This window comes from Chionomys nivalis, chromosome 1 (genome assembly GCF_950005125.1).
Source record: "Chionomys nivalis chromosome 1, mChiNiv1.1, whole genome shotgun sequence".
NCBI classification, from domain to species: Eukaryota; Metazoa; Chordata; class Mammalia; order Rodentia; family Cricetidae; genus Chionomys; species Chionomys nivalis.
The window spans coordinates 103,704,274-103,723,351 of record NC_080086.1 but is presented as its reverse complement, the minus strand read 5'-3'; the positions used below and the strand labels follow the sequence as shown (position 1 = coordinate 103,723,351).

General features: G+C 49.7%; 1 protein-coding gene across 3 annotated transcripts in view; it reads left to right on the top strand.

Moving 5' to 3' along the window:
• Nucleotides 1–19,078, top strand: part of Asap2 (ArfGAP with SH3 domain, ankyrin repeat and PH domain 2) — a 155,309-nt gene that overhangs the window by 77,140 nt on the left and 59,091 nt on the right. For all 3 annotated transcript variants that reach the window (XM_057789713.1, XM_057789705.1, XM_057789720.1), the window contains exons 4-7: nucleotides 9,602–9,676; nucleotides 10,898–10,947; nucleotides 14,355–14,484; nucleotides 16,923–17,008. In XM_057789713.1, the coding sequence (XP_057645696.1) occupies nucleotides 9,602–9,676; nucleotides 10,898–10,947; nucleotides 14,355–14,484; nucleotides 16,923–17,008 (341 nt within the window). The remainder of the gene's footprint in view (nucleotides 1–9,601; nucleotides 9,677–10,897; nucleotides 10,948–14,354; nucleotides 14,485–16,922; nucleotides 17,009–19,078) is intronic.

The window sequence follows — 19,078 nt, the reverse complement described above, 5'->3', positions numbered from 1 at the left end:
TTTTTAGCTCCTTTAATCCTTAGGCCAATTCTATGAATTGAGTCAGTTTTGTACCTGCTGCATAGATTGGATAATGGAGGATCCCAATGGCGTATTGAGCCGAAATCTGGAGGACCAGAGCACCTTGCTACTTTGGAGTGTATATACTGCTAATAAAGGCCACCTACACCGTTCCACACCTTAGGGTCTCAGTTACTCATGTGGGCAGTCCTTTCTATCTTTTATTCTCTGTGAAAGCAGAGAACGGAGCAGAGCTTGGCCTCTGTGCTGTGCCTGGTGCCTTGCTGGCCAGACTATGGCTTTGCCACTAGCAGAATCTGAAAAGTGTCACTGGGTGCAGTTGCCGTCAGACTTCGCGCGGAGTGGAAGTCTCAGGGCAGGACCTGGTAAGCGTCCATGGTGCGGCAAACGCGGGCATTAAAGTTATTCCGTTTCCTCTGCTTCTGGTGACTGCCACGCACAAGAGCTTGTTCCGCCACCTCATGAGCATGGGGTGCAGAGGCTAAGTGGGGCTTAGCCATTGAGGGACTGAGCTGGGGTCCAAAATGAGGTCGTATAACCCAAACTCATGTTGACACCCAAGGAGGCTGCTTGTTGGCATTTGGGGAGCCAGAAGGATGGAGAGTGAGAGGAAGCAGGGCAGGGTTAAGTGTGGTGGAGGTTCATGCAGACAGCCTGAGGGCTGGATTCCCAGCTGAAAGGACAGGGAGATGGCCCAGTGTCCCGCCTCACATGGCCGATGTGATGGCAAACTGAACAAGTGGGAAGGGCTCGCAAAATGCCGCCGAGTGCCTAGGTGGTCTCTTGGGGTTGTTCCAACCTGTAAACTCACGAGACCTGGCGCTGGGAACTTTGAGGGCACATGTTTCCAAGTTTTCACTTTGTGGAGTGCTGATCTTTGGTCTTATTTTCCAACAAAAATAAAGACAGAGAAAAGTTGTCTGTGAGCCTCACTTAGTGCTCGCCACAGTGTGGACGCTGTCGACCATAGGAACGCTGAGCCACAGCTGAGCTGATGATAGGGGAACTCTCCTTTTTAGGGGGGTACACTTTCATAGTCTTGTTTTTGGTCACCTGTTTTTGGACTCTTTGTTGATCTCCCACAGACCTTGAAAAAGCACTTCAGTGTAGTTGAGTCTCAGCTTCACTTCTTTCCCAAAAGATAATTACCACCTGCCTGTTTGGAGGCCTAGAAGGATACTTCCAAAACCGCTGGACCAGCTCCAGGGAAGGCCAACTTAGTATGAAATGAAATTTTCTTCCTAACAACATGAGACTCTCATCGTTAAAAAGACTGAAGAGTCGGGACAGAATCAAGGGAGAAAACAGGTGGTTCCAGAACAAACACCGTGACACTAAACAGGTCGTAAAGGCAGCGCGGCTTCTTAGACTCTTTTCCCTTCTCAGAGGAGCACAAGAGAGATTTCCCTTGGAACACTTCTATGGCGAGAAGGGACTTTTGAATGACAAGCTTCAAGCTGGGACTGATTTCTGCAAGGTCAGCTTCAGAGAAATGTCTCATCTCTGATAATGGGAAGTCACAGTTGCAGAACCTGCTCAAGTGAAGACTTTGAGCCTTCACTTGAAGAACAGGAGCCGGAGAGGCGGGACTGAGGGCAGAGTTACGGTGTGAGAGCCACTGTATCTCTGAGCTTAGGAATTTTCATTTTCTCATACCAAAAGAGGACCCAGGAGCTCCACGGAGCATCTCTTGGTCATCACTGTTGCTCTGTGCAGCTGCCTGGACGTAGAAGACAGCACAGCTGCGAGCAGAGCAGGCCGCTAGGCTCTGATTGGATAAGCAGAAGTGAGTTAGCTTTAGTGCCTGGCAGAGGGGCGACCCACATCAATTACCTTGCCTCCTGAATGCTGGTATTAAAAGTGTGTGCCCCCATGACAAAGCCTGAGAAAGTGGGAGGCAGACACTGTTCTGGGAGGGGACAGGCTGCTTAGGCCCCCCGGAGCAGGGAGGAGAGCTGCACTCTATGGCACTGGGCCGTGCATAAGCAGGTGTTGTACAGGCCAGTGAGCTCCACGTTGTCTATCTTTTATGAGCACCTACCGTGTGCTTTGTAGGCCGGTAGCCTTCCGAGAGTCCTAGCAGCCTTGAAAACTGTCCCTCTCTTATTGCGGTATGAAATCGACTGTGTTTTTGGCAGCTGGCTTCATTTGGTCTTTTAGTTTGTGTTAAACTCTCAAGATCAGCAGGGGCTTTCTCTCTCCTTTTTTAACGAAATAAACGTATCAAGGTGATGCTGCTGCCAAAGAGACAGGATGGAGGGCTTCTGCCCAATAGGCTCCCCTGTGTAGACAGGAACATCCCCCACCTCCTCTGTATGTGGGGTGGGGGGACGGTTAGATAGTCTAAGACACCAGCATCCATTGCCTGGGGGAATGTCGTATCTATATCAAGAACAAAAGTGGACCAGATAGTTTTGCTTAGAAAGTTTCTTGCACGCAAGGGGACCGGTCTTAAGGAAGCATGCTGAAGATGTGTTCAGTCTGGCTAAGAGCCCTCTTACTCTGGGGGTTGGGGGCTGGGATGCTGTGAAATGCTCTATTGTGAAACCATGAAAAGAACTCTGAGTTCACAGCTCCTGGCCCAGTTCTGCCCATTCCTATTTGTATGATTTGGGGACCAGGAGAAGGCCCTACCCCATTTCCATATCTGTTCCGTGGGAAGAGCAAGGCTTACTTCTCAGGACGGCTGTGACAGATGAGATGAAATGCCCCTGTGCCATTTGGTGGCGTATTCCAGCCATTATCTTTTCCAAATATTTTCTGCATAGGTGCCTGTTCTTTCAGAAAAGCAACTTTGAGAAGGAGCATGGAGAACTGACCCTTGAGCCTGGCGGGTGCACTTCTGCCCAGGTCCTTTGTGTTAGCCATTCTCTCTGCCAAGAATCTTCTTCTACCGGACTCTCTTTGTTCTCTGCCTTGCCCGCTTCAGACTCTGCTCAAACATTACCTTGTAAGAAGGACACCCTGACTGTCTTTGAAAGAGTCCCTGTCCCGCACATGACAACAATAGTCACTCCTAGGCTGGAAGCAACTCGAATATCCATCCACAGCAGGATAAATGAATCATGGTGTCTATATACTGCGATTAGGGAGGAAGGGATGATGGGTAAATACATTAGCGGGAATGAATCCCAAAGAAACCATGTTCAAGGAGCCAGATGGTGAGGAGTTAGTAATACAGATCCCACCTCTGAGAGATGCTGGGAGGAGGGAGCTTTTGCTTGAGGACGGGAGCAGGTAAGAAATAACCTACCTGGAGTCCAGGTGTGAACACAAGCCATTTTGGGAGGTGGTTGGTATGGCACATTGGATAATGATATGATTTCATGGGTGTTCTAACCTTCATTTCATGTCCTAATGTTTTCAAATGTGTGTCGTTTGTGCTATAAATTACCCCTCGGTAGGCCTGCTTAAAACATTTGAAGCTATGTGCTGAAGCATCGGCATGGAGGAGAACCTCCGCGCTGATGGAAATGGTCCACTGTCCAGTCCCTTAGGCCACGAGCCACAGCAGGAACTCAGTCCTGACGAGAGGCACAGGCAGTTGGCATTCATTCCGGGCGGGCGGTACGCCACGTCATCCGTTAGCGCCACCTCGTGCGTGGATTCGAGATCTCGGGCCCAGAGAGAGAGGTGTCTATCTGGAGTGGAGCTTGGGGCAGATGAGATGCTGCTTTGTGGGCCGAGGTGAGGTGTGGAGGGCTGAAGTTGAGGAATTTTAAGGTTCCAAAGTAAAATGGTGAGGATGGGCAGCACGTGAAGGTGACATTGGCAGGTGCAGTACCACCCAACGGATGTTCCTGACCTCTGCTTGGCATGCGCCTCTGTCTTGCTGGCCCAGGAACTTCGATTGTACTTGTGAGATTATAGACTTTTGCATGCAGTTGACTCATCTTGTCCAAATGAACTCCAGAAAGACTGGAAGAGGGAAGGAGGGAAAGAAGAAATTTTAGAAGCTTGTGTGTTGGCTCACGGTAGTCACAGCCTTGATGAAGTGACCGTTGTACTTAGGAGTGCTTGCTGCTCCCAAGGTGTTTTACAAGGATAGTTTACAGTGGAGACAAATGTTCTCCGTGGTCGCCTGAGGTTAAGTTAATCCTTGCCTCAGTGTTAGGGCCAGGGTGTTCATTTCTGCCCAGCAAAACTTGGCGGTGGAGTGTTTAACAGCTGCCTTAGTAAGATCAGGGTTGATCAGGCGATGTGAAGATTTTAAGAGAGAGAGGAGATAGGTCTCTCCAGAAGCAGGTTGTCCTTCGATGAGATTGATAAAGGGGGTCTCTCGGGAGTGGAGATGGTGCGCCCAAGCACATGGGGATATTCCAGGGACGGAAAGGGGACTTTTGGGGTGGGAGATTCCATCGTCAGATTTGTCCCTGCAGTCTCAAGAGTTGTCAGTACCAAAGGAGGTTGGCTGTTGATCTTATCACAAGATCCCTGGGTCCTAAGAAGAAAGATGTCGTCACCGTGTTGGCTTTCCTGTCCAGGAGTTTCTCGGTCCACCTGAAGTTTGGGGGTTATTAGTCCATTAGCCTGAGTACATGCCGCAGAGGCCTCGGACTTGGTCTTGCTGCTGACTCGCACTGAGGCCCAGGAGGTGCAGGGGGACTCCCTAGTGAAGCCTCTAACAAAGGCTCTTTTATATTTCTACAGTTCCTTTTCCATTTTGGTTTTAAAGGTTTATTTTAGTGGGGTATGTGTGTGTGTTTATGAATGTCTGTTTGTAAACAAACCAAACCGGGGAGTGGCTCCTGGAGGGAGCTGAAGTTAAATCCAGTGCTCTACAAGAACAGAATGTGGTGTTCCTAATAACCCCTTTAGTCCAATTGCTTCTTCCAGCAGGCAACTTAAAAAAGCCTTTTCAAAGTGTATTACCCGCATCGTAAGAACCACCTGTATAAATGAGTTCGTGCTTTCTGGAACCTTCCCTGAAGCCGGGCCTCTTGCCATGCCTCAGGTTTAGGGACACCCCCTTCCCCCCCCCGTATTTCTTGTTGTCTAAGGATCTTGTCTCCTCAGCTCCAGTCAGTACTGCTCTGCTTTTAGCATCTGTTACTATAACTTAATTTTGGTTAGGAAAAAAAAAATAACCAGTAGCTTGTTATTTCAGTCAACTTTTTCTAATGCCAAGAAGGAAACTCCGTAAATAGAGCCCAGACTTCTTCGGCAGGCCCAGCGCTCAAGCTTCACTTTGCAGCAGCTGACAGGGTGGTCCCCTCTGCTGCCATGGCTGCCTGTGTCTACATCAGCATCTCAGTCCACCTTCTGTGCCCGCCAGTTACCTGGGCACATGACTCTCTGGTTCTGTAGGAGGATAGAGTTCTGCCCGTGTTTTGAAGCCGGTTTCACAGGCCCTGCTCAACAAAAATTTCCCTCCTCTACAGATAAAAGTGACTCTGAGGAGCCTCCCCTCCCCGCCCTGTGCTTCCCCTTACGGCTCACGGGGGCTTCACCAGGACGTTACAGGCAGCTCTCCTCCCTATCAAACCCGATTCCTAGGCTGAGTCTGTCTCAGTTGTCTTCATCTCCTGGCCCTTCCCTACCCCATTTCTTCCCTTGCCACCCCCTGAGGCTGCGCCCCGCCCCCCATGCACAGGTCTTCACTGTTGTCATTGTGAAATGTTCTCACATGAGGGACTGCGTGGCTTGACCCCAGTGTGTCTGTCGCTTAAGATGTTCTTAACTATATGAAGATTTGCTTAAATGAACGAAGATAAAAACAAGCCACCCGCCGGGTAGTCATGCCGTGTTAATCCCAGCACTCAAATAGGCAGAGGCAGGTGGATCTCCGTGAGATCGAGGCCAGCCTGCTCTATAGAGTGAGTTCCAGGACTGCCAAGGCTACACAGAGAAATTCTGTCTCGAAAAACAAAGCAAAGCGAAACAAACAAACAAAAAAGATGAGAAAAGCATACCACCCCAGTGTGTGTGGATATCCACAGTTGTCTGGGCTTCTCTTTCCTATAGGTTTTGCCTGCTTCTTCCTGTATTAAAATCTATTTGATCAATCTGCTATCAGCACCAATCCTCAATCCTCCCTCCGTTTTCTCCCACCTTCCTCCTCTCCCTTCTCTTTTTCCTGTTTTTGTTTTGCTTTGTTTGGGGGAAAGAGGGCTTGAACTTAGCCGGGATGGCCTTGAACTCTTAACCCTTCTTCTGAGTGAAGAGTTACAAGTATGTGGCAGTTACTGGTTTGTGCAGTGCTGGGAACTGAACTTAGTACATGCTAGGCAAGTGCTCTCGTAAGCGAGCTACACCGCTGGCCCTAGAGTTTATGGTATTTCTTTTACCCTCTTAGCCAGCTGTTGGCGAAGTAGACTCAGAAAACTCATGGTTGTATTGATGAATTTTATTCCTTTGTTATGATACAATCGATTCTGCTTTTGTTGTTGCTGCTGCTGCTGCTGCTGCTGCTGCTGCTCTTGTGTTATTTTGAGGCAGGGTCTTCCTAAGCAGCTGTGCTGGCTCGTTTGATGTCAACTTGACACTGACTGGAGTCACTGGAAAAGGTGATGGGGCTGTTGGCAAGTCTCTAGGGCGTTTTCTGAATGAGTGGTGGATGGGGAAGGGTCCAGCCCATTGTATTTTGGTGCTACCCCTGGGCTGGTGGTCCTGGATTCTCTAAGAATAGAGACTGAGTAAGCCATGAGAAGCAAGCCAGTAAACAGCGTGCCTTCCATGGCCTCTGCATCAGCTCCTGCCTTCAGGTTCCTGCTCTGTTTGAGTTCCTGTCCTGGCTTTCTTCAGTTATGGACTGCAGTGTGGCAGTGTAAGCTGAACAGACTCTCTCCTCCCCGACTTGCTATTGCCCATGGCGCTTCATTACAGCAGTAGTAACTGTGACTCTGTTCACACTGACTTTGAGCCTGGGATCCTTCCATCTCAGCCTCCAGTGTGTCGGGCTTATAAGCACGTGCCGCCACATCTTCATTCGACTTAAAAGTAGTGATGTAATTCACTCTGTAACTGAAGCCTCGTGTCTGGATGGTCAGAGGATGTTTGTTGATCGGCCCACTCTCGGGCCATACCCCATGCTGGGAGACGTGGTGCTCATGAGAGGGAGCATGGAGCGCTGGCTTTTAGAACATACCAGATGCAGTTAGGACCTGCCAAGTGCCAGAACAAATTCAGCACAGGGAAAGTCTGGGGACCTGGGGAGTGGTGGGGGAGGGAAGGAGATGATCCCTTCCTTCTGGGAAAGGTGGCATTTGAGTCCTGCTGGGAGGGAGATAGCGCTGGACAGCGAGGACAAGAGAGGACATTGCAGCCAGGGGACAGATCGAGGACAAGCCACTAAATTGGAAAAGCAGAGTTCAGGAGGCTGAATGGAGAGCTGAAAAGTGGCAGATGAGATGCATGGGGTGGGGCCAGTTGCCTCCTGCACAGATTAGCACTTTGGTATCCCTTAGCAACCTGGTCCCAGGTAAGCCTGGTAGGACTGCGAAGGAGGGCTTGGGGCAGCCAGGGCCTAGAAGCCTGTGACAGGGAACAAGAGATGCAATGCCTCTGTATTGAGAAGGAACACCAGGGCATGGGCTGTCGGTGGAGACTCTTTGGCTAGTGTGGCTGTGTGGTGCAGAGCAGAGGTGCATTGCGGACCACTCCCAGGTGAAGCAGCTGGTTAGTAGAGGGGGCAGGAACAAGGATGGTTGTAGAGACAAGGTAGCAAGCCTTGGTCCTTGGCCTTGCAGGAGGGAAGGGTGAGCCCCTACACGGGGACTTCCTGTCTGTTCACAGTGGAAACCCGGGTGCGATTGCTCTCAGGGATTGATCACAGGCAAAGGCTGGTTCATTGCCGCATCCACAGACCTCACTCTTAGCAGGGCTTTACGGTATTTAAAAGTTGATCTGTTAAGGTTAATCCTTACAGGCTGTAGCAGATTCCGGTGTGCCTTGGGCTCAGGCCAGGCCCATGACAAATGCTGACTCACTTCATACTAAAGCAACGGTTACTCAAAAAAATCGTTTTGGACATGGCAGTCGTTAATGACGCTCTCCTTTGGCCACGGGGGTTTCTTTTTTGGTTGTTGTTTCTGTTTTTATGCCAGCATCATGGCGCGCTTTTGCAGTGTTGTGCAAGCGAGTTCCAAGCTCACTTGAACATTTCGTGTGCCGAGAGCCTAAGGAGATGACTCAGTAGATGTCTACTGCCAGCCGAGCCTGAGGACCGACTTTATTAATCCCCAGGACTTACATGGTACAAGGGGGGAGAAACGGCTCCCTTAAGTTGCCCTCTGATCTTCACACATGTGCCACGGCACCTACATGCCTATACACAGTAATTAAAGTTTTATGTGCTGGTATTACTATCTGGTCACCCACATTTCAAATTATCTTTTGTTTGGGAGATAGGGGATCTCACTATGTAGTCCTGGATGCCCTGGAACTCACAGAGATCCACCTGCCTCTGCCTCCCTGGTACTGGGAATAAAGGCGTGTGCTGGCAAGCCCAGATATATTCCAGATTGTCTTTTTAAATGGTGCGTATGTTTTATCTCCCTGTTCAAGGTAACTGTACTGAAACGTTAAGTTCCCTTCACTGGGATTGAATGTGAATGCAGAGGTTCTCCCGTCCTTTCTCCTGCCTCCCGTCCATTTCTGTGATGTAGACATGGGACCTGTTGACACAGTGTGGCAGAGGTTGTGTTGATTGGGTGGGGGCACGTGTAGGCTGAGCCCAGGAGGGAGGAAGTGTATCTCAAGCTTATTTCCCACGTGGGAAGGCATCTTGGGGTTGAGGGCTCGCCTCTGTGCTGCCAGGCTAGAGGTTTGCTGTTGGCACTTAACTCACATTTGAGTTGCTCTTGATGCATCCCTGCTTGCTCACGGCAGACCCCAAGTGTGTCAGGAAGTTTTCATTCCCTAAGATTCACTCCACGATGACAATTCAAGACGGTATTTCTGGCTTCTTTTGGCAAGGAGAGCAAGGGTCTGGCTCCCTGACTTCTGCCCTTTCTTTTCCTGGCCCACTGCTTTCTCCTTTTTCCAGCAGACGGGTACACACACACACTTTCCCAGACACTGATAACCATACCATATTCACGCATGCGCCCTCTCTCACACTCCTTGGCACGCAGCCCTCCTCTGCTCTCTACCGTCTAACCTGCATCCTCATTTCTTCGCTCACCGCCTTCAGCGTTTGCTCACATGCCTTCCCTGCAGACAAAAACCTCTGCCTTCCTCTCATTCCTGTGTAGGGAGCATGCTGGCTAGGCCCCCACACGGCCTCGAGTGGGCTGACAGCAGTGTCGTTGAGAAGTGGGTTGTGCCCTTTTGTTTCAGGCCCTGGAGTGAATGATTCTCTCACTGATTGGTGGTTCGGATATAGGTTTAGGTTTCACTAGTGGTGACAACTTCCCACAACTTAGCATTCGAAGGTTCTCGTGGAAACGTACAGATCCAGGTCTTCCGTTAACTGTGTGCTCACTTCTGAAGCAAAACGAGTGACTGGGGAAGGCCACCGCACCCTGCTGGCCAGGCTGTCCACGAAGGGAAATTATTCCCAGTGCCCTTCCCAATATGCTTGTCATCTTTGCTTGGATTAGAAAGGACGTTGACTATCTTCTGTGCTTTTCCTTCCTAGATTCAAAATATGAACAACATCATCTCCTTCCCTCTGGACAGTCTGCTGAAAGGAGACCTGAAAGGCGTGAAAGGGGTATGATCGAGTCCCAGGGTTTGGACATCGTGGGGGTCACAGTGGCTGTCACCCCGCCCACCGCATGTGGCCACAGGAATGACATTTATTTTGTTTCCTTTCATTTGGCGTTTTGATGCCACGTGATGCCGCTTGGCCTATGGGTTCTTCTCTTGCTGGCGCTGCAAGCTTGGTAAAGGGAGAACACAGAGAGGGAAATGAGCCAGTTGGAGACTCGCACACCAGAGGGTTCCCGCAGCACCGCAGGAGCACGGAGAGGCGGGAGAATCTGGTTTCCTTGCTGTGGCTCTACCCCTAGAAAGGACCCTAGCAAGGGTGGAAGGTCTCATGGAGCATGAGCTGACTATGTGTCTCTGCCCCCAGAGGACGCTCACCGAGGCCTTGTAGTACTTAGTAGATGCAGGAACTGTTATTAGTCTCGGGGCTAAAGGGATGTTTGGCTGGGTCCTTGAGAAACCCATGTCTTTGTATGTGTGTGTGATTTCAGGGTCTCGGTCTAGGCACATCTGGCAGCCTGTCTGAACCATCTTGGGGACCTCTGCCTAGACCCCCTGCTGTATCCCTTCCAATGCAGGCAAGGAGAGAGCTGTTGGGACAGCAAGGGACGTGATGTGTTTTCCCTGTGCAGGCCCGGAAATCAGGCCAGCTGATTTACCAGGAAACAAACAGTAAATAAAAAGCAGCGGGTCGGAGGTTGCCGTCTGCAGAGGAAAGACACGTCCCATAGTGGAAGCATGGATCCATGCCCTGGGCCAGGCTGTCAGGAGCGGGAGGGCAATTTCACAGAGACCTTCCATGGCCCCTGGAGACACAAAGTTTAAACACAGAAAATAGTCTTGTTGAAGGGAAACAGGGCTGTGTGGGAACCTTTGGACGGACGCGAAGGCCAAGCCCTGTTAGAGACCACGAAGCCCAGCTCTGAACCCTGAGTGCAGAAGGGAAGCCCAGGGTACTAGGATAGGGGTGGAAGTGAACACGGGTGGTATGCACGTTGTTTGACCTGCTCTTTGTGTGTGTTGTATGTTGTATAATGCATGTCTTAGAATGAGAAAGAATGGAAAGGAAGAGAGGCTGGCCGGTCCACCCTAGTCTCAAGGGTAGGATCCCACGCATGACTTCTTCCAGAGGCTAGCGCCTGTACGAACCAGCCTAGCCATTTGGATGTCTGCCTTGCACAGAAGTTAATGATTAATTAAACTTACTCGCTGCCCCTCTTTGCAGGATCTGAAAAAGCCCTTTGATAAAGCGTGGAAGGACTATGAAACCAAAATGTGAGTGTTTTTTATTGTTTTAAGTTATGTAGGCAATTTGAGATTTCAGTTTTAAATTGGGATTTTGTTGCTCGCAGGGATTGTCTGAATAAACCAAATCTAGGAAAGGATTTTTCTCAAGCTGTGTCGCATGGCTCCTGGTGACAGGTGTTATCTGTGGTCTGCATTCAGAGAGGGTGGCCTCTTCCAGCAAGCTCTGTGGTGTTGGTGTTGCGGTGGTCACAGAATAGGGTTTCACATTAGGGCTTCCTGGTGGTTCATTAAATAAACAAACAGACTGGAGCTGGGGGGGTGGGGATGGCTCACAGGATAAACCACTGACTCTGCAAACGTGAAGACCTGAGGTTGAGGCCCCAGAACCCGTGTGAAAAGACAGCTGTGGTGTGGCTGTGATCACACTGTCCCTGGGGTAAGGTGGGAAGTGGAGACGGCCAGAGTGCCTGGAAGTTTGTCTACCAGGTCACCCCTTACACAGGGGCAAACAAGAGACGCTGTCTCACATAAAGTAAAAGACAAGGACTGACCCCTGAGGGGGCCCTCTGAGCGCATTCCCGCCAGGATATGCACACAGATGCAGGCAGGTGCACCTCCACACACAAGGGTGTCTTTTTGTTCATTTGTTTGTAATATTTATTTATTTACTAATTATGTATAAAATATTCTGTCTGTGTGTGTGCCTGTAGGCCAGAAGAGGGCACCAGACTTCATTACAGATGAAGTGGTTGTGAGCCACCATGTGGTTGCTGGGAATTGAACTCAGGACCTTTGGAAGAGCAGGCAATGCTCTTAACCGCTGATCAATCTCTCCGGCCCTCGTTTGTTTGTTTTTTTTAAGTGTGTTCTTAGCTCCTAGTCCCTGTTTTTCTGAAATACTAGATCTCTTGTTTTTAGGACTGCCAGCCCCGAGGGCTTCATTTTTATTTGGTTTCTTTGTTGCTAGGGAGGGTAGTGGTTGGGGCTCAGTGACCTTGATGTCTCCCTCTGCTGAAGGTCAGTCTGCTAGTGGCCAGGGACAGGCAGAACATTTCTCATCAGTTTCTCATTCTGAAGGCAGGTAGAATAAGGCCAGCTAGAAAAAGCTAGTGATGGTATCATGTGTGTGTGTGTATATGTGTGTGTATGGTGGGGGAGAGGGTGCCTTAAAGGTGTTGATGATTGAAATGACGGAGATTGACAATTCCTTTAAATGTCTCTTGTGTTTACTTTGTATCTGCCGGGGTGCTGGAGGCATCCCCGAAAGGAAAGACACTTCCCTACAGAGCCGTCTGGTAAAGTGAAGGGTCTTAAGAAGGAAATCATTGTAAAAATGACTTAAGGGTTTTAACTGGGTCCCTCCCCCCCACCACGGGTGGCATCCACTCCTATACTCAGCAGGAGTGGAACGAGACTGGGGGACCTAGAACAACTGTTCAACTCAGGGAGGCTCCCAACCATCGTCCCTGGTGACTTAGCTTCTTTTCACTGTGCTGAGTTCAGTGCCGTCAGCACACGGCTGCTACTATTTGCTGGGGCCTGGCACCTGCCTCTCTAGCTTAGGGTCAGGAGCTGGAGTGGCTCACCACTGTCCAGCTGAACCTGCACATTGCCCCTTACACCACGACCTCGCCCAGAGCCGTGGGTGGTTGGAGCAAGGTAGAGTGATGGCCGAGAACACTGTGGAGAGGGGGCTTTGGTTGGGGAGAGAGAAAGACTGAGGGAGCGATGGCATCATACTCTCTAAGACAAAGCTTTACCTCCTTGGCATAAGGACAGAATCACCTCAGAGTCTGGTTGCGGGGGGGTGCTTACAGAGCCTTTAAACTCAGAGCAACCCTAGGGTACATCAAAAAGTTATTCTTTACACGTGAGCAGGGTAGTTTCCCTATCATGTGTGATAACTAGATTTGAGATGTCTGCAGGATTCCTCTGCAGTAGCTCTGTACTTGAAAAACCCTTGTTTTCAAGGATGGTGGGAGAAATCCCCCAGTCTCAATAATTCAGGCCAACAGATGCAATCAGCAAGAGGTGTCTTTATTGATTACACAGGCGCCTGTGGATGCTGCAGCAACTAAGTTACAATTAAGTTACTGAGCATGCCAGGCTGATGGCACATCATGTATTTATAAGGATTTAGGAGTTACATAAGGGGCTTGTCTAGCAACAGCATTTCATTGGTTCTCAAATTGGCGGGCTTAGCTCACCCTGGGGACGGCCCCGTGTCTAGTCCCGAATTTCCCCGAAAAAACACCCTGTAGCGGGTTGACAATTTAGATAGGATGTCTTGGAGGGGGTGGAGTAGTCCCGAAAAACCACAAAGCTAGATAGAGCACTCTGCAGCAAGTTTGACAATCTAGATAAACTGCCTTGGGGGGCGGAGGATTCCCTCTCCTTAGCCTAGTCAGTGAGTCTGCAACCCATGGATATCCAGTTTTAGCATCGGCTGAGCTGAGGGGGCCCAGCTAAATTTCAGCAAAGTTTAACATAGTACATGGGCATGGGGGTCTTTCAAGTATGGGGGGTCTTTCATACTGAGTGTTTAGCGACATGGCCAGCGTAGCAGAATGGTGTACGGAGCCTAGAGACTGTAGTGCCCTGTGGTCACAGGTCCATTGAGGTGCCTGATTTCTCGAGACAACGTCCCCGGCGAGTGACCTCCTAGTCCTTCACATTCTTGGCGCCTTCAGAGTCTCAGGTTGACCTCGTGTGCCAGACAGAAGAGCAAAGGACTGGCATTCATGCACCTTCCACACGTAAGCACAGACAGACACACACGCACACACTGCCTCCTGTGATGAAAAACCGTCAAGTAGCCTATATAATCATCAAACAGCTTTTAAGGAAAGTGCCAGCTGTGTCTCTGTGTGTGAGCTGAGGCTGGGCGGGAAGTGCCTCCAAGGCCTTTAGGTGCAGTGCTTTCTGTGACACCGTTTCCCTTGGTGTTGGATGTTTCTGGGTGCATGCCAGAACTGTAAACATGACATTTAAGTCATATATCTTAATATGAAGTCTCTGTGAGAAGGGACATGAAGAAAGAGAATGGTTGAACAGCGTGATGTTGTCATGAGGAGCACTCTGGAAGCCAGAACTGCGTGTGACTTTGCTAACTGCGACATACAGGGTGCTAGTGAGGGTCTCTAGTGAGAGGCTGGCTATCAAGGGCAAGGCGTGTGTGGGTCTTCCATCTCCTCGGACACAGATCAGACCCAACAGGTGCTTAGGCAGTATCTGTTGAGTGAGCAGCAGGAAGGCCATGTCCAACGTGTTTCCATGACACTGTGCAGCTTGCTTTCTGCAAGAGTTAAGAGGTTTCCTGCTTTAAACGGCACGCGGGCGGGCGTTCGTCTCTGCAGATGATTCTGAGGCTGTCCGCTAGGGAGTGCGGTGCCCAGTGGCCTCTTGACTCACCCTCGCGTTTCCTTCACACACAGAACCAAAATAGAGAAGGAGAAGAAGGAGCACGCCAAGCTCCACGGGATGATCCGCACTGAAATCAGCGGGGCCGAAATCGCAGAGGAAATGGAGAAGGAACGGCGCTTCTTCCAGCTGCAGATGTGTGAGGTGAGAGGCCGGGAAGGGGAAGGTGGTACAGGCTGGGCCACGGGCGCACACCTCCTCTCCAGTGTGGTCTTCCCCACCAGACAACTGAACTGTGTTTCTGGGCTGAAGGTTTGTTTCCATAGAAGAATCTTAGGCTACTTCCTGGTGTGTGGGTTTTAGGTCAGTCTAAAGCCAACCTTCACTCAAGGAAGAGAGAGGGATTGGCAGAGACCGGACTCAGAGGTCAAGAGCACATGCTGCTCAGTCACGAGGATCAGAGTTTGGATCCCTGCACCCAGACCAGGCTGCCCATGGCTCCTGTAATTCCAGATCCAAGGGCTCTGGTACCCTCTTCTGGCCTCCAGATAGACCTGCACCCACGTGCCCAGGAACACACACAGGAATCTAAGAGCGTCCTCTCTGAACTCCATACTTTTTCACAGGAGTTGGCTAGAATATTTACCTCTTCCATGCTTTTAGGAGTTCTTATTTTACCTGTGCAGTTGGCGGAAGGGAGGTGTGAAGAGCTAGTGGAAGGCATTCATGGCTCCCACAGCATCCTTGCTATCCAGTTAGACATCACCCGCCCTAGGGGTTTTGCTTTCTGTGGTCTTTGCCTGTGTCTTGGAGAAGGGCAAAAGTGAGCTGACCCCGGGAGCTTTTATCTAGATCAGAATCCAAGAAGCATGAAGGCCTTTGTGTGTGTGTGTGTGTGAAAATGGCCCCGCCTCTCCCCTAGAGTCTGCATTAGCATAATCCCCAGCCCAGTGGACTTGTTATACCCCCTTAAACAGGGCACTAATTAAAAGAAAAAGAAAAAGCCTTCGCAGACCTTCCTTCCTAATTGTATGCTTTATGGATTGCTTTTTATAATAAGTTCCGGTAAGTAGAACTTCCGGGTCAAAGAGCGTACACATTGTAAGTCTTGCTACGTTGCCAAACATTTTATTAATGATTGTATCATTTTGGTCCATTGCCAGATATCCAATTAAGAGTGAATAACTATCAAAAAGGAAGGAGAAAGGACACATAGGCAGTTCTTACAGAGAGAAGAAAATTTGTTGTTATGGTTTCAGAGCGGCTTCCTGCCCCCTCACTGGCTTGCACAGCTGGCCTAGGAGGGTTTCTGGACTTGGGCTCATCCTGAGACAGCTGGGAACTCACGGGGCTTACCTCAGGTTAGCAGGTTTTCCTGGGCCATCCTGTCTTGAAGAGGAGATGTGTTCAGGATTCTTTTTTTAAAAAAAAAATTTATGTGCATTGGTGTTTTGTTTTGTTTTGTTTTTGTTGTTGTTTTGTTTTTGGGTTTTGGCTTTTTTGTTTGTTTGTTTGTTTTTCGAGACAGGGTTTCTCTGTAGCTTTGGAGCCTGTCCTGGAACTCGCTCTGTAGACCAGGCTGGCCTCGAACTCACAGAGATCCACCTGCCTCTGCCTCCTGAGTGCTGGGATTAAAGGTGTGGTGCCACCACCTCCCGATGTACATTGGTGTTTTGCCTGCATGTATGTCTGTGTGAAGGTGTCAGATCTTGAAGTTACAGACAGTCATGAGCTGCCATGTGGGTGCTTGGAATTGAACCTGGGTCCTCAGTGCTCTTAACTGCTGAGCCCTCTCTCTATCCCACCCCCTCACAGTGAGGGGAAGGGGGTTTATAGAGCCCTTGTTCTGGACGCTTTTAGGAAGGGACGAATGAATTTTATAATGCCTGGGTTTCCTGTTCAGCAGTCCTTAATGGATTCTCTGGGTTAGACGTGGCTTTGATACAATTCATTTAAAATTCACCATTTTAGTGCTTTGGATCAGCAACAAAATCTCCACTACTGGATGCTAACAGTGTTGAAGACAAGGAGCTGGTAAAGAAAGGGACTTGAAACTGGGTGTGGTGGCAAAGTGCCATTGATCTCAGTTTGAGGACAGTGTAAAAGGGACCTGGGTAGAAGAAAATACATAGTAAGAGCCAAGGCAGTTAGAAATTCCCATTTGTTCCAGGCATCCTCCTCCCATGCATCGAGAGTAAGCTCGTCCTGTCTGGATAGATGGCAGACTATCTAGTTAGTAGGATGTGTGGTTATTAACGTTGCATTACCTGACCAGCATAGCCATTTAGTCACGTTTGCAGACAGCACCTGGTGTCTAGCACAAGCTCTGCCTGGTCTACAAGCTGTTAAAGATGTCCAGATAAAGTCAGTCTTGAACAAGGGGTGTGGCGCAGTTGGTAGTGTGCACAAGCCCCTGGGGTCAGGCTCCAGCCTTGCCTAAGCCAGGTGTGGTGTTACATACCTGTATCCCAGCACTTGGGAGGGGGAAGCAAGGGGACCAGAAATTCAAGGAACTCCTTGATTATCCAGCGAGTTTAAGGCTAGCCTAGGCTACAGGAGACCCTGTTTCAAAAGAGCCCCTGATGTTGTCAGACACTCCCAGCTGCTGACTTCTGCCATGGCCTTCCCTTATTTCTCCACAGTATCTGCTGAAGGTCAATGAAATCAAGGTTAAAAAAGGAGTGGATTTGCTGCAGAATCTGATCAAGTATTTCCACGCCCAGTGCAAGTAAGTGGCCCTGTTTCATGGTGTCCTTGAATGCTCCCTGTGGGTGGCAGCTTCCAGTGGGTAGCTTTGTGTTGAGGGAATAAACACTTGTGTGTGTGTGTGTGTGTGTGTGTGTGTGTGTGTGTGTGTGTGAACGAACATAGCTCAGTGGTAACTCTTGGCCTGGTATGTGTGGGGGGGCCTAAGTTTAATCCCCAGAACTGGGGTGTCCGGGGGAGAGAAATTATTATTATCATGAGCTGGGACTGGGGCTGCAGCCGAGTTTGTAGAGTGTTCGCCTGGCACGCAGAAACTCTTGGGTTGGTAATTCCAGTAATATGTCAACCAATGTGGTGGCATAATCCTGGTCCACCTAGGAGGTAGAGGCAGAAGGAGCAGAAGTTTAAGGTCATCCTTGGCTATATAGAGACCAGCCTGGGCTACATGGGATTCTGTGATGAATGAATGAATGAATGACCATGGGGAAAAAAGAAGCGCCAGAATACAACACAGATGAACCTTATCTATGTAGACGGAAGGAAGGCAGAGACGCAAGGTCACATTGCATACCCTGTGTATTTTACAACCCAGGAGTAAAAGCACTTTATAGATAGAAAGCAGCTTAAACAGTTCCCATAGAGAATGAAGGTGTGGGGCCTGACCGCTTGTGGGTCCCTGCTCTTTCGGAGGCAACAGAACACGTTCTGACTGGTGCAGACACTGGCAGTATTCTGAAATCTACTGCACTGTACACTTCCAAAGAGCAATCTTATAGCTTGAGGATTGTATCTCAATAAAAAATGGAAGTAAGGAGGCAGTATTTAAAAATTGACAACAATTGTCAATTGTTTTATTTTCCTTTTTGTAGAGGGGCCAGATTGTTTGGTCTGACACAGGCTCTCAGATTTTGTTGATTTTGAGGAAGCGGGGACACAGCGTTGATTTGGTGTCTTCCGCTAAGCCAGTACTTGCACACATTACTGGTCTTAGGAAGTCAGTGGGAGCAAAAGAGAATGTTCGTGTTCTGGGCACTTAGCTTTGCTGTGAATGTTTCCAGTCCAGGCCCCTGACCACTGGTGTGAGTGCGCACCCATGAGTTTTTCACAAGCCACGGCGTCTTCCCTCACTTACCCAGTAAACTTTGATGGAGTTCTTGTTTATAGAAGGCTTTATGCAAGGTGCTGAGATAAAAGAATGTGCTTGGAGAGATGGATCAGGGATAGATGTTTGCGTCGGCGTTCTGAAGACTGGAGAGAGGGCTTGATGGTTTAAGAGCGCTGTCTGCTCTTCTAGTTCCAGGGTATCCGACTCCTCTTCTGACCTCCGAAGGCTTCTGCAAACACATGGTGCATATACATCCACTCATGGGCACATACATACATGTAGAGTTAAACAAATACATTATCTAAAAAGAGTAGCCCCAGACAGTGGACTGCCATAGAGTAGTCTGGGGTGACGTTAGCATGGCTGAACTGATCCCCGCTGGAGGGGAAAGTATGAAGCCCTTTGAGAAATCCCTCAGAGGTCAAGCTGCCACACCTGTCTGTCTGCTGCTTTCTGAATGGCCTGGCCTGGGGATGGTGTCACTGCCCACACCTTGTCCCCTTCCCTGGAAGGTCCTCTGGCTTCCCCTGTGCTCCAGCAGACGCACCATCTGGTTCAGGAGCATCAGCCCTGATGGGACCTCATCTCCTTGCCTCTGCAGCATTTCATTGATTCCCGTGTCCGGGGATGCCGTTTGGACCAGCTACACCTGTGCAGTGGGGGCTCGGGTGCTCACCCCGAGGCTCCTTAGCCGTTGATCTCAGGGTGGCTGTGGTGACTCCGTTAGCTTGTGATCAGGTGGGACATCAGCTGGGAAAGACTTGCCCAGACTCAGAGGACCTGGAATTTCTAGAATTTTCCAGACGGTTTCCTCTGACAGACTCAAAGCGAGGACCTGCTCAGCAGATCGGAGCTGCTGCTCCATCCTCATAGCCCGGTTGCCAGGCTGCGTAGGAAGTGGGTTGCTTCCTCGCTGGGTTTTTATTTTTAGGGAAAAGTTATTCTCAGATTTCCTTTTTCTTCTTTATTTTGCACAAACTATCAGTT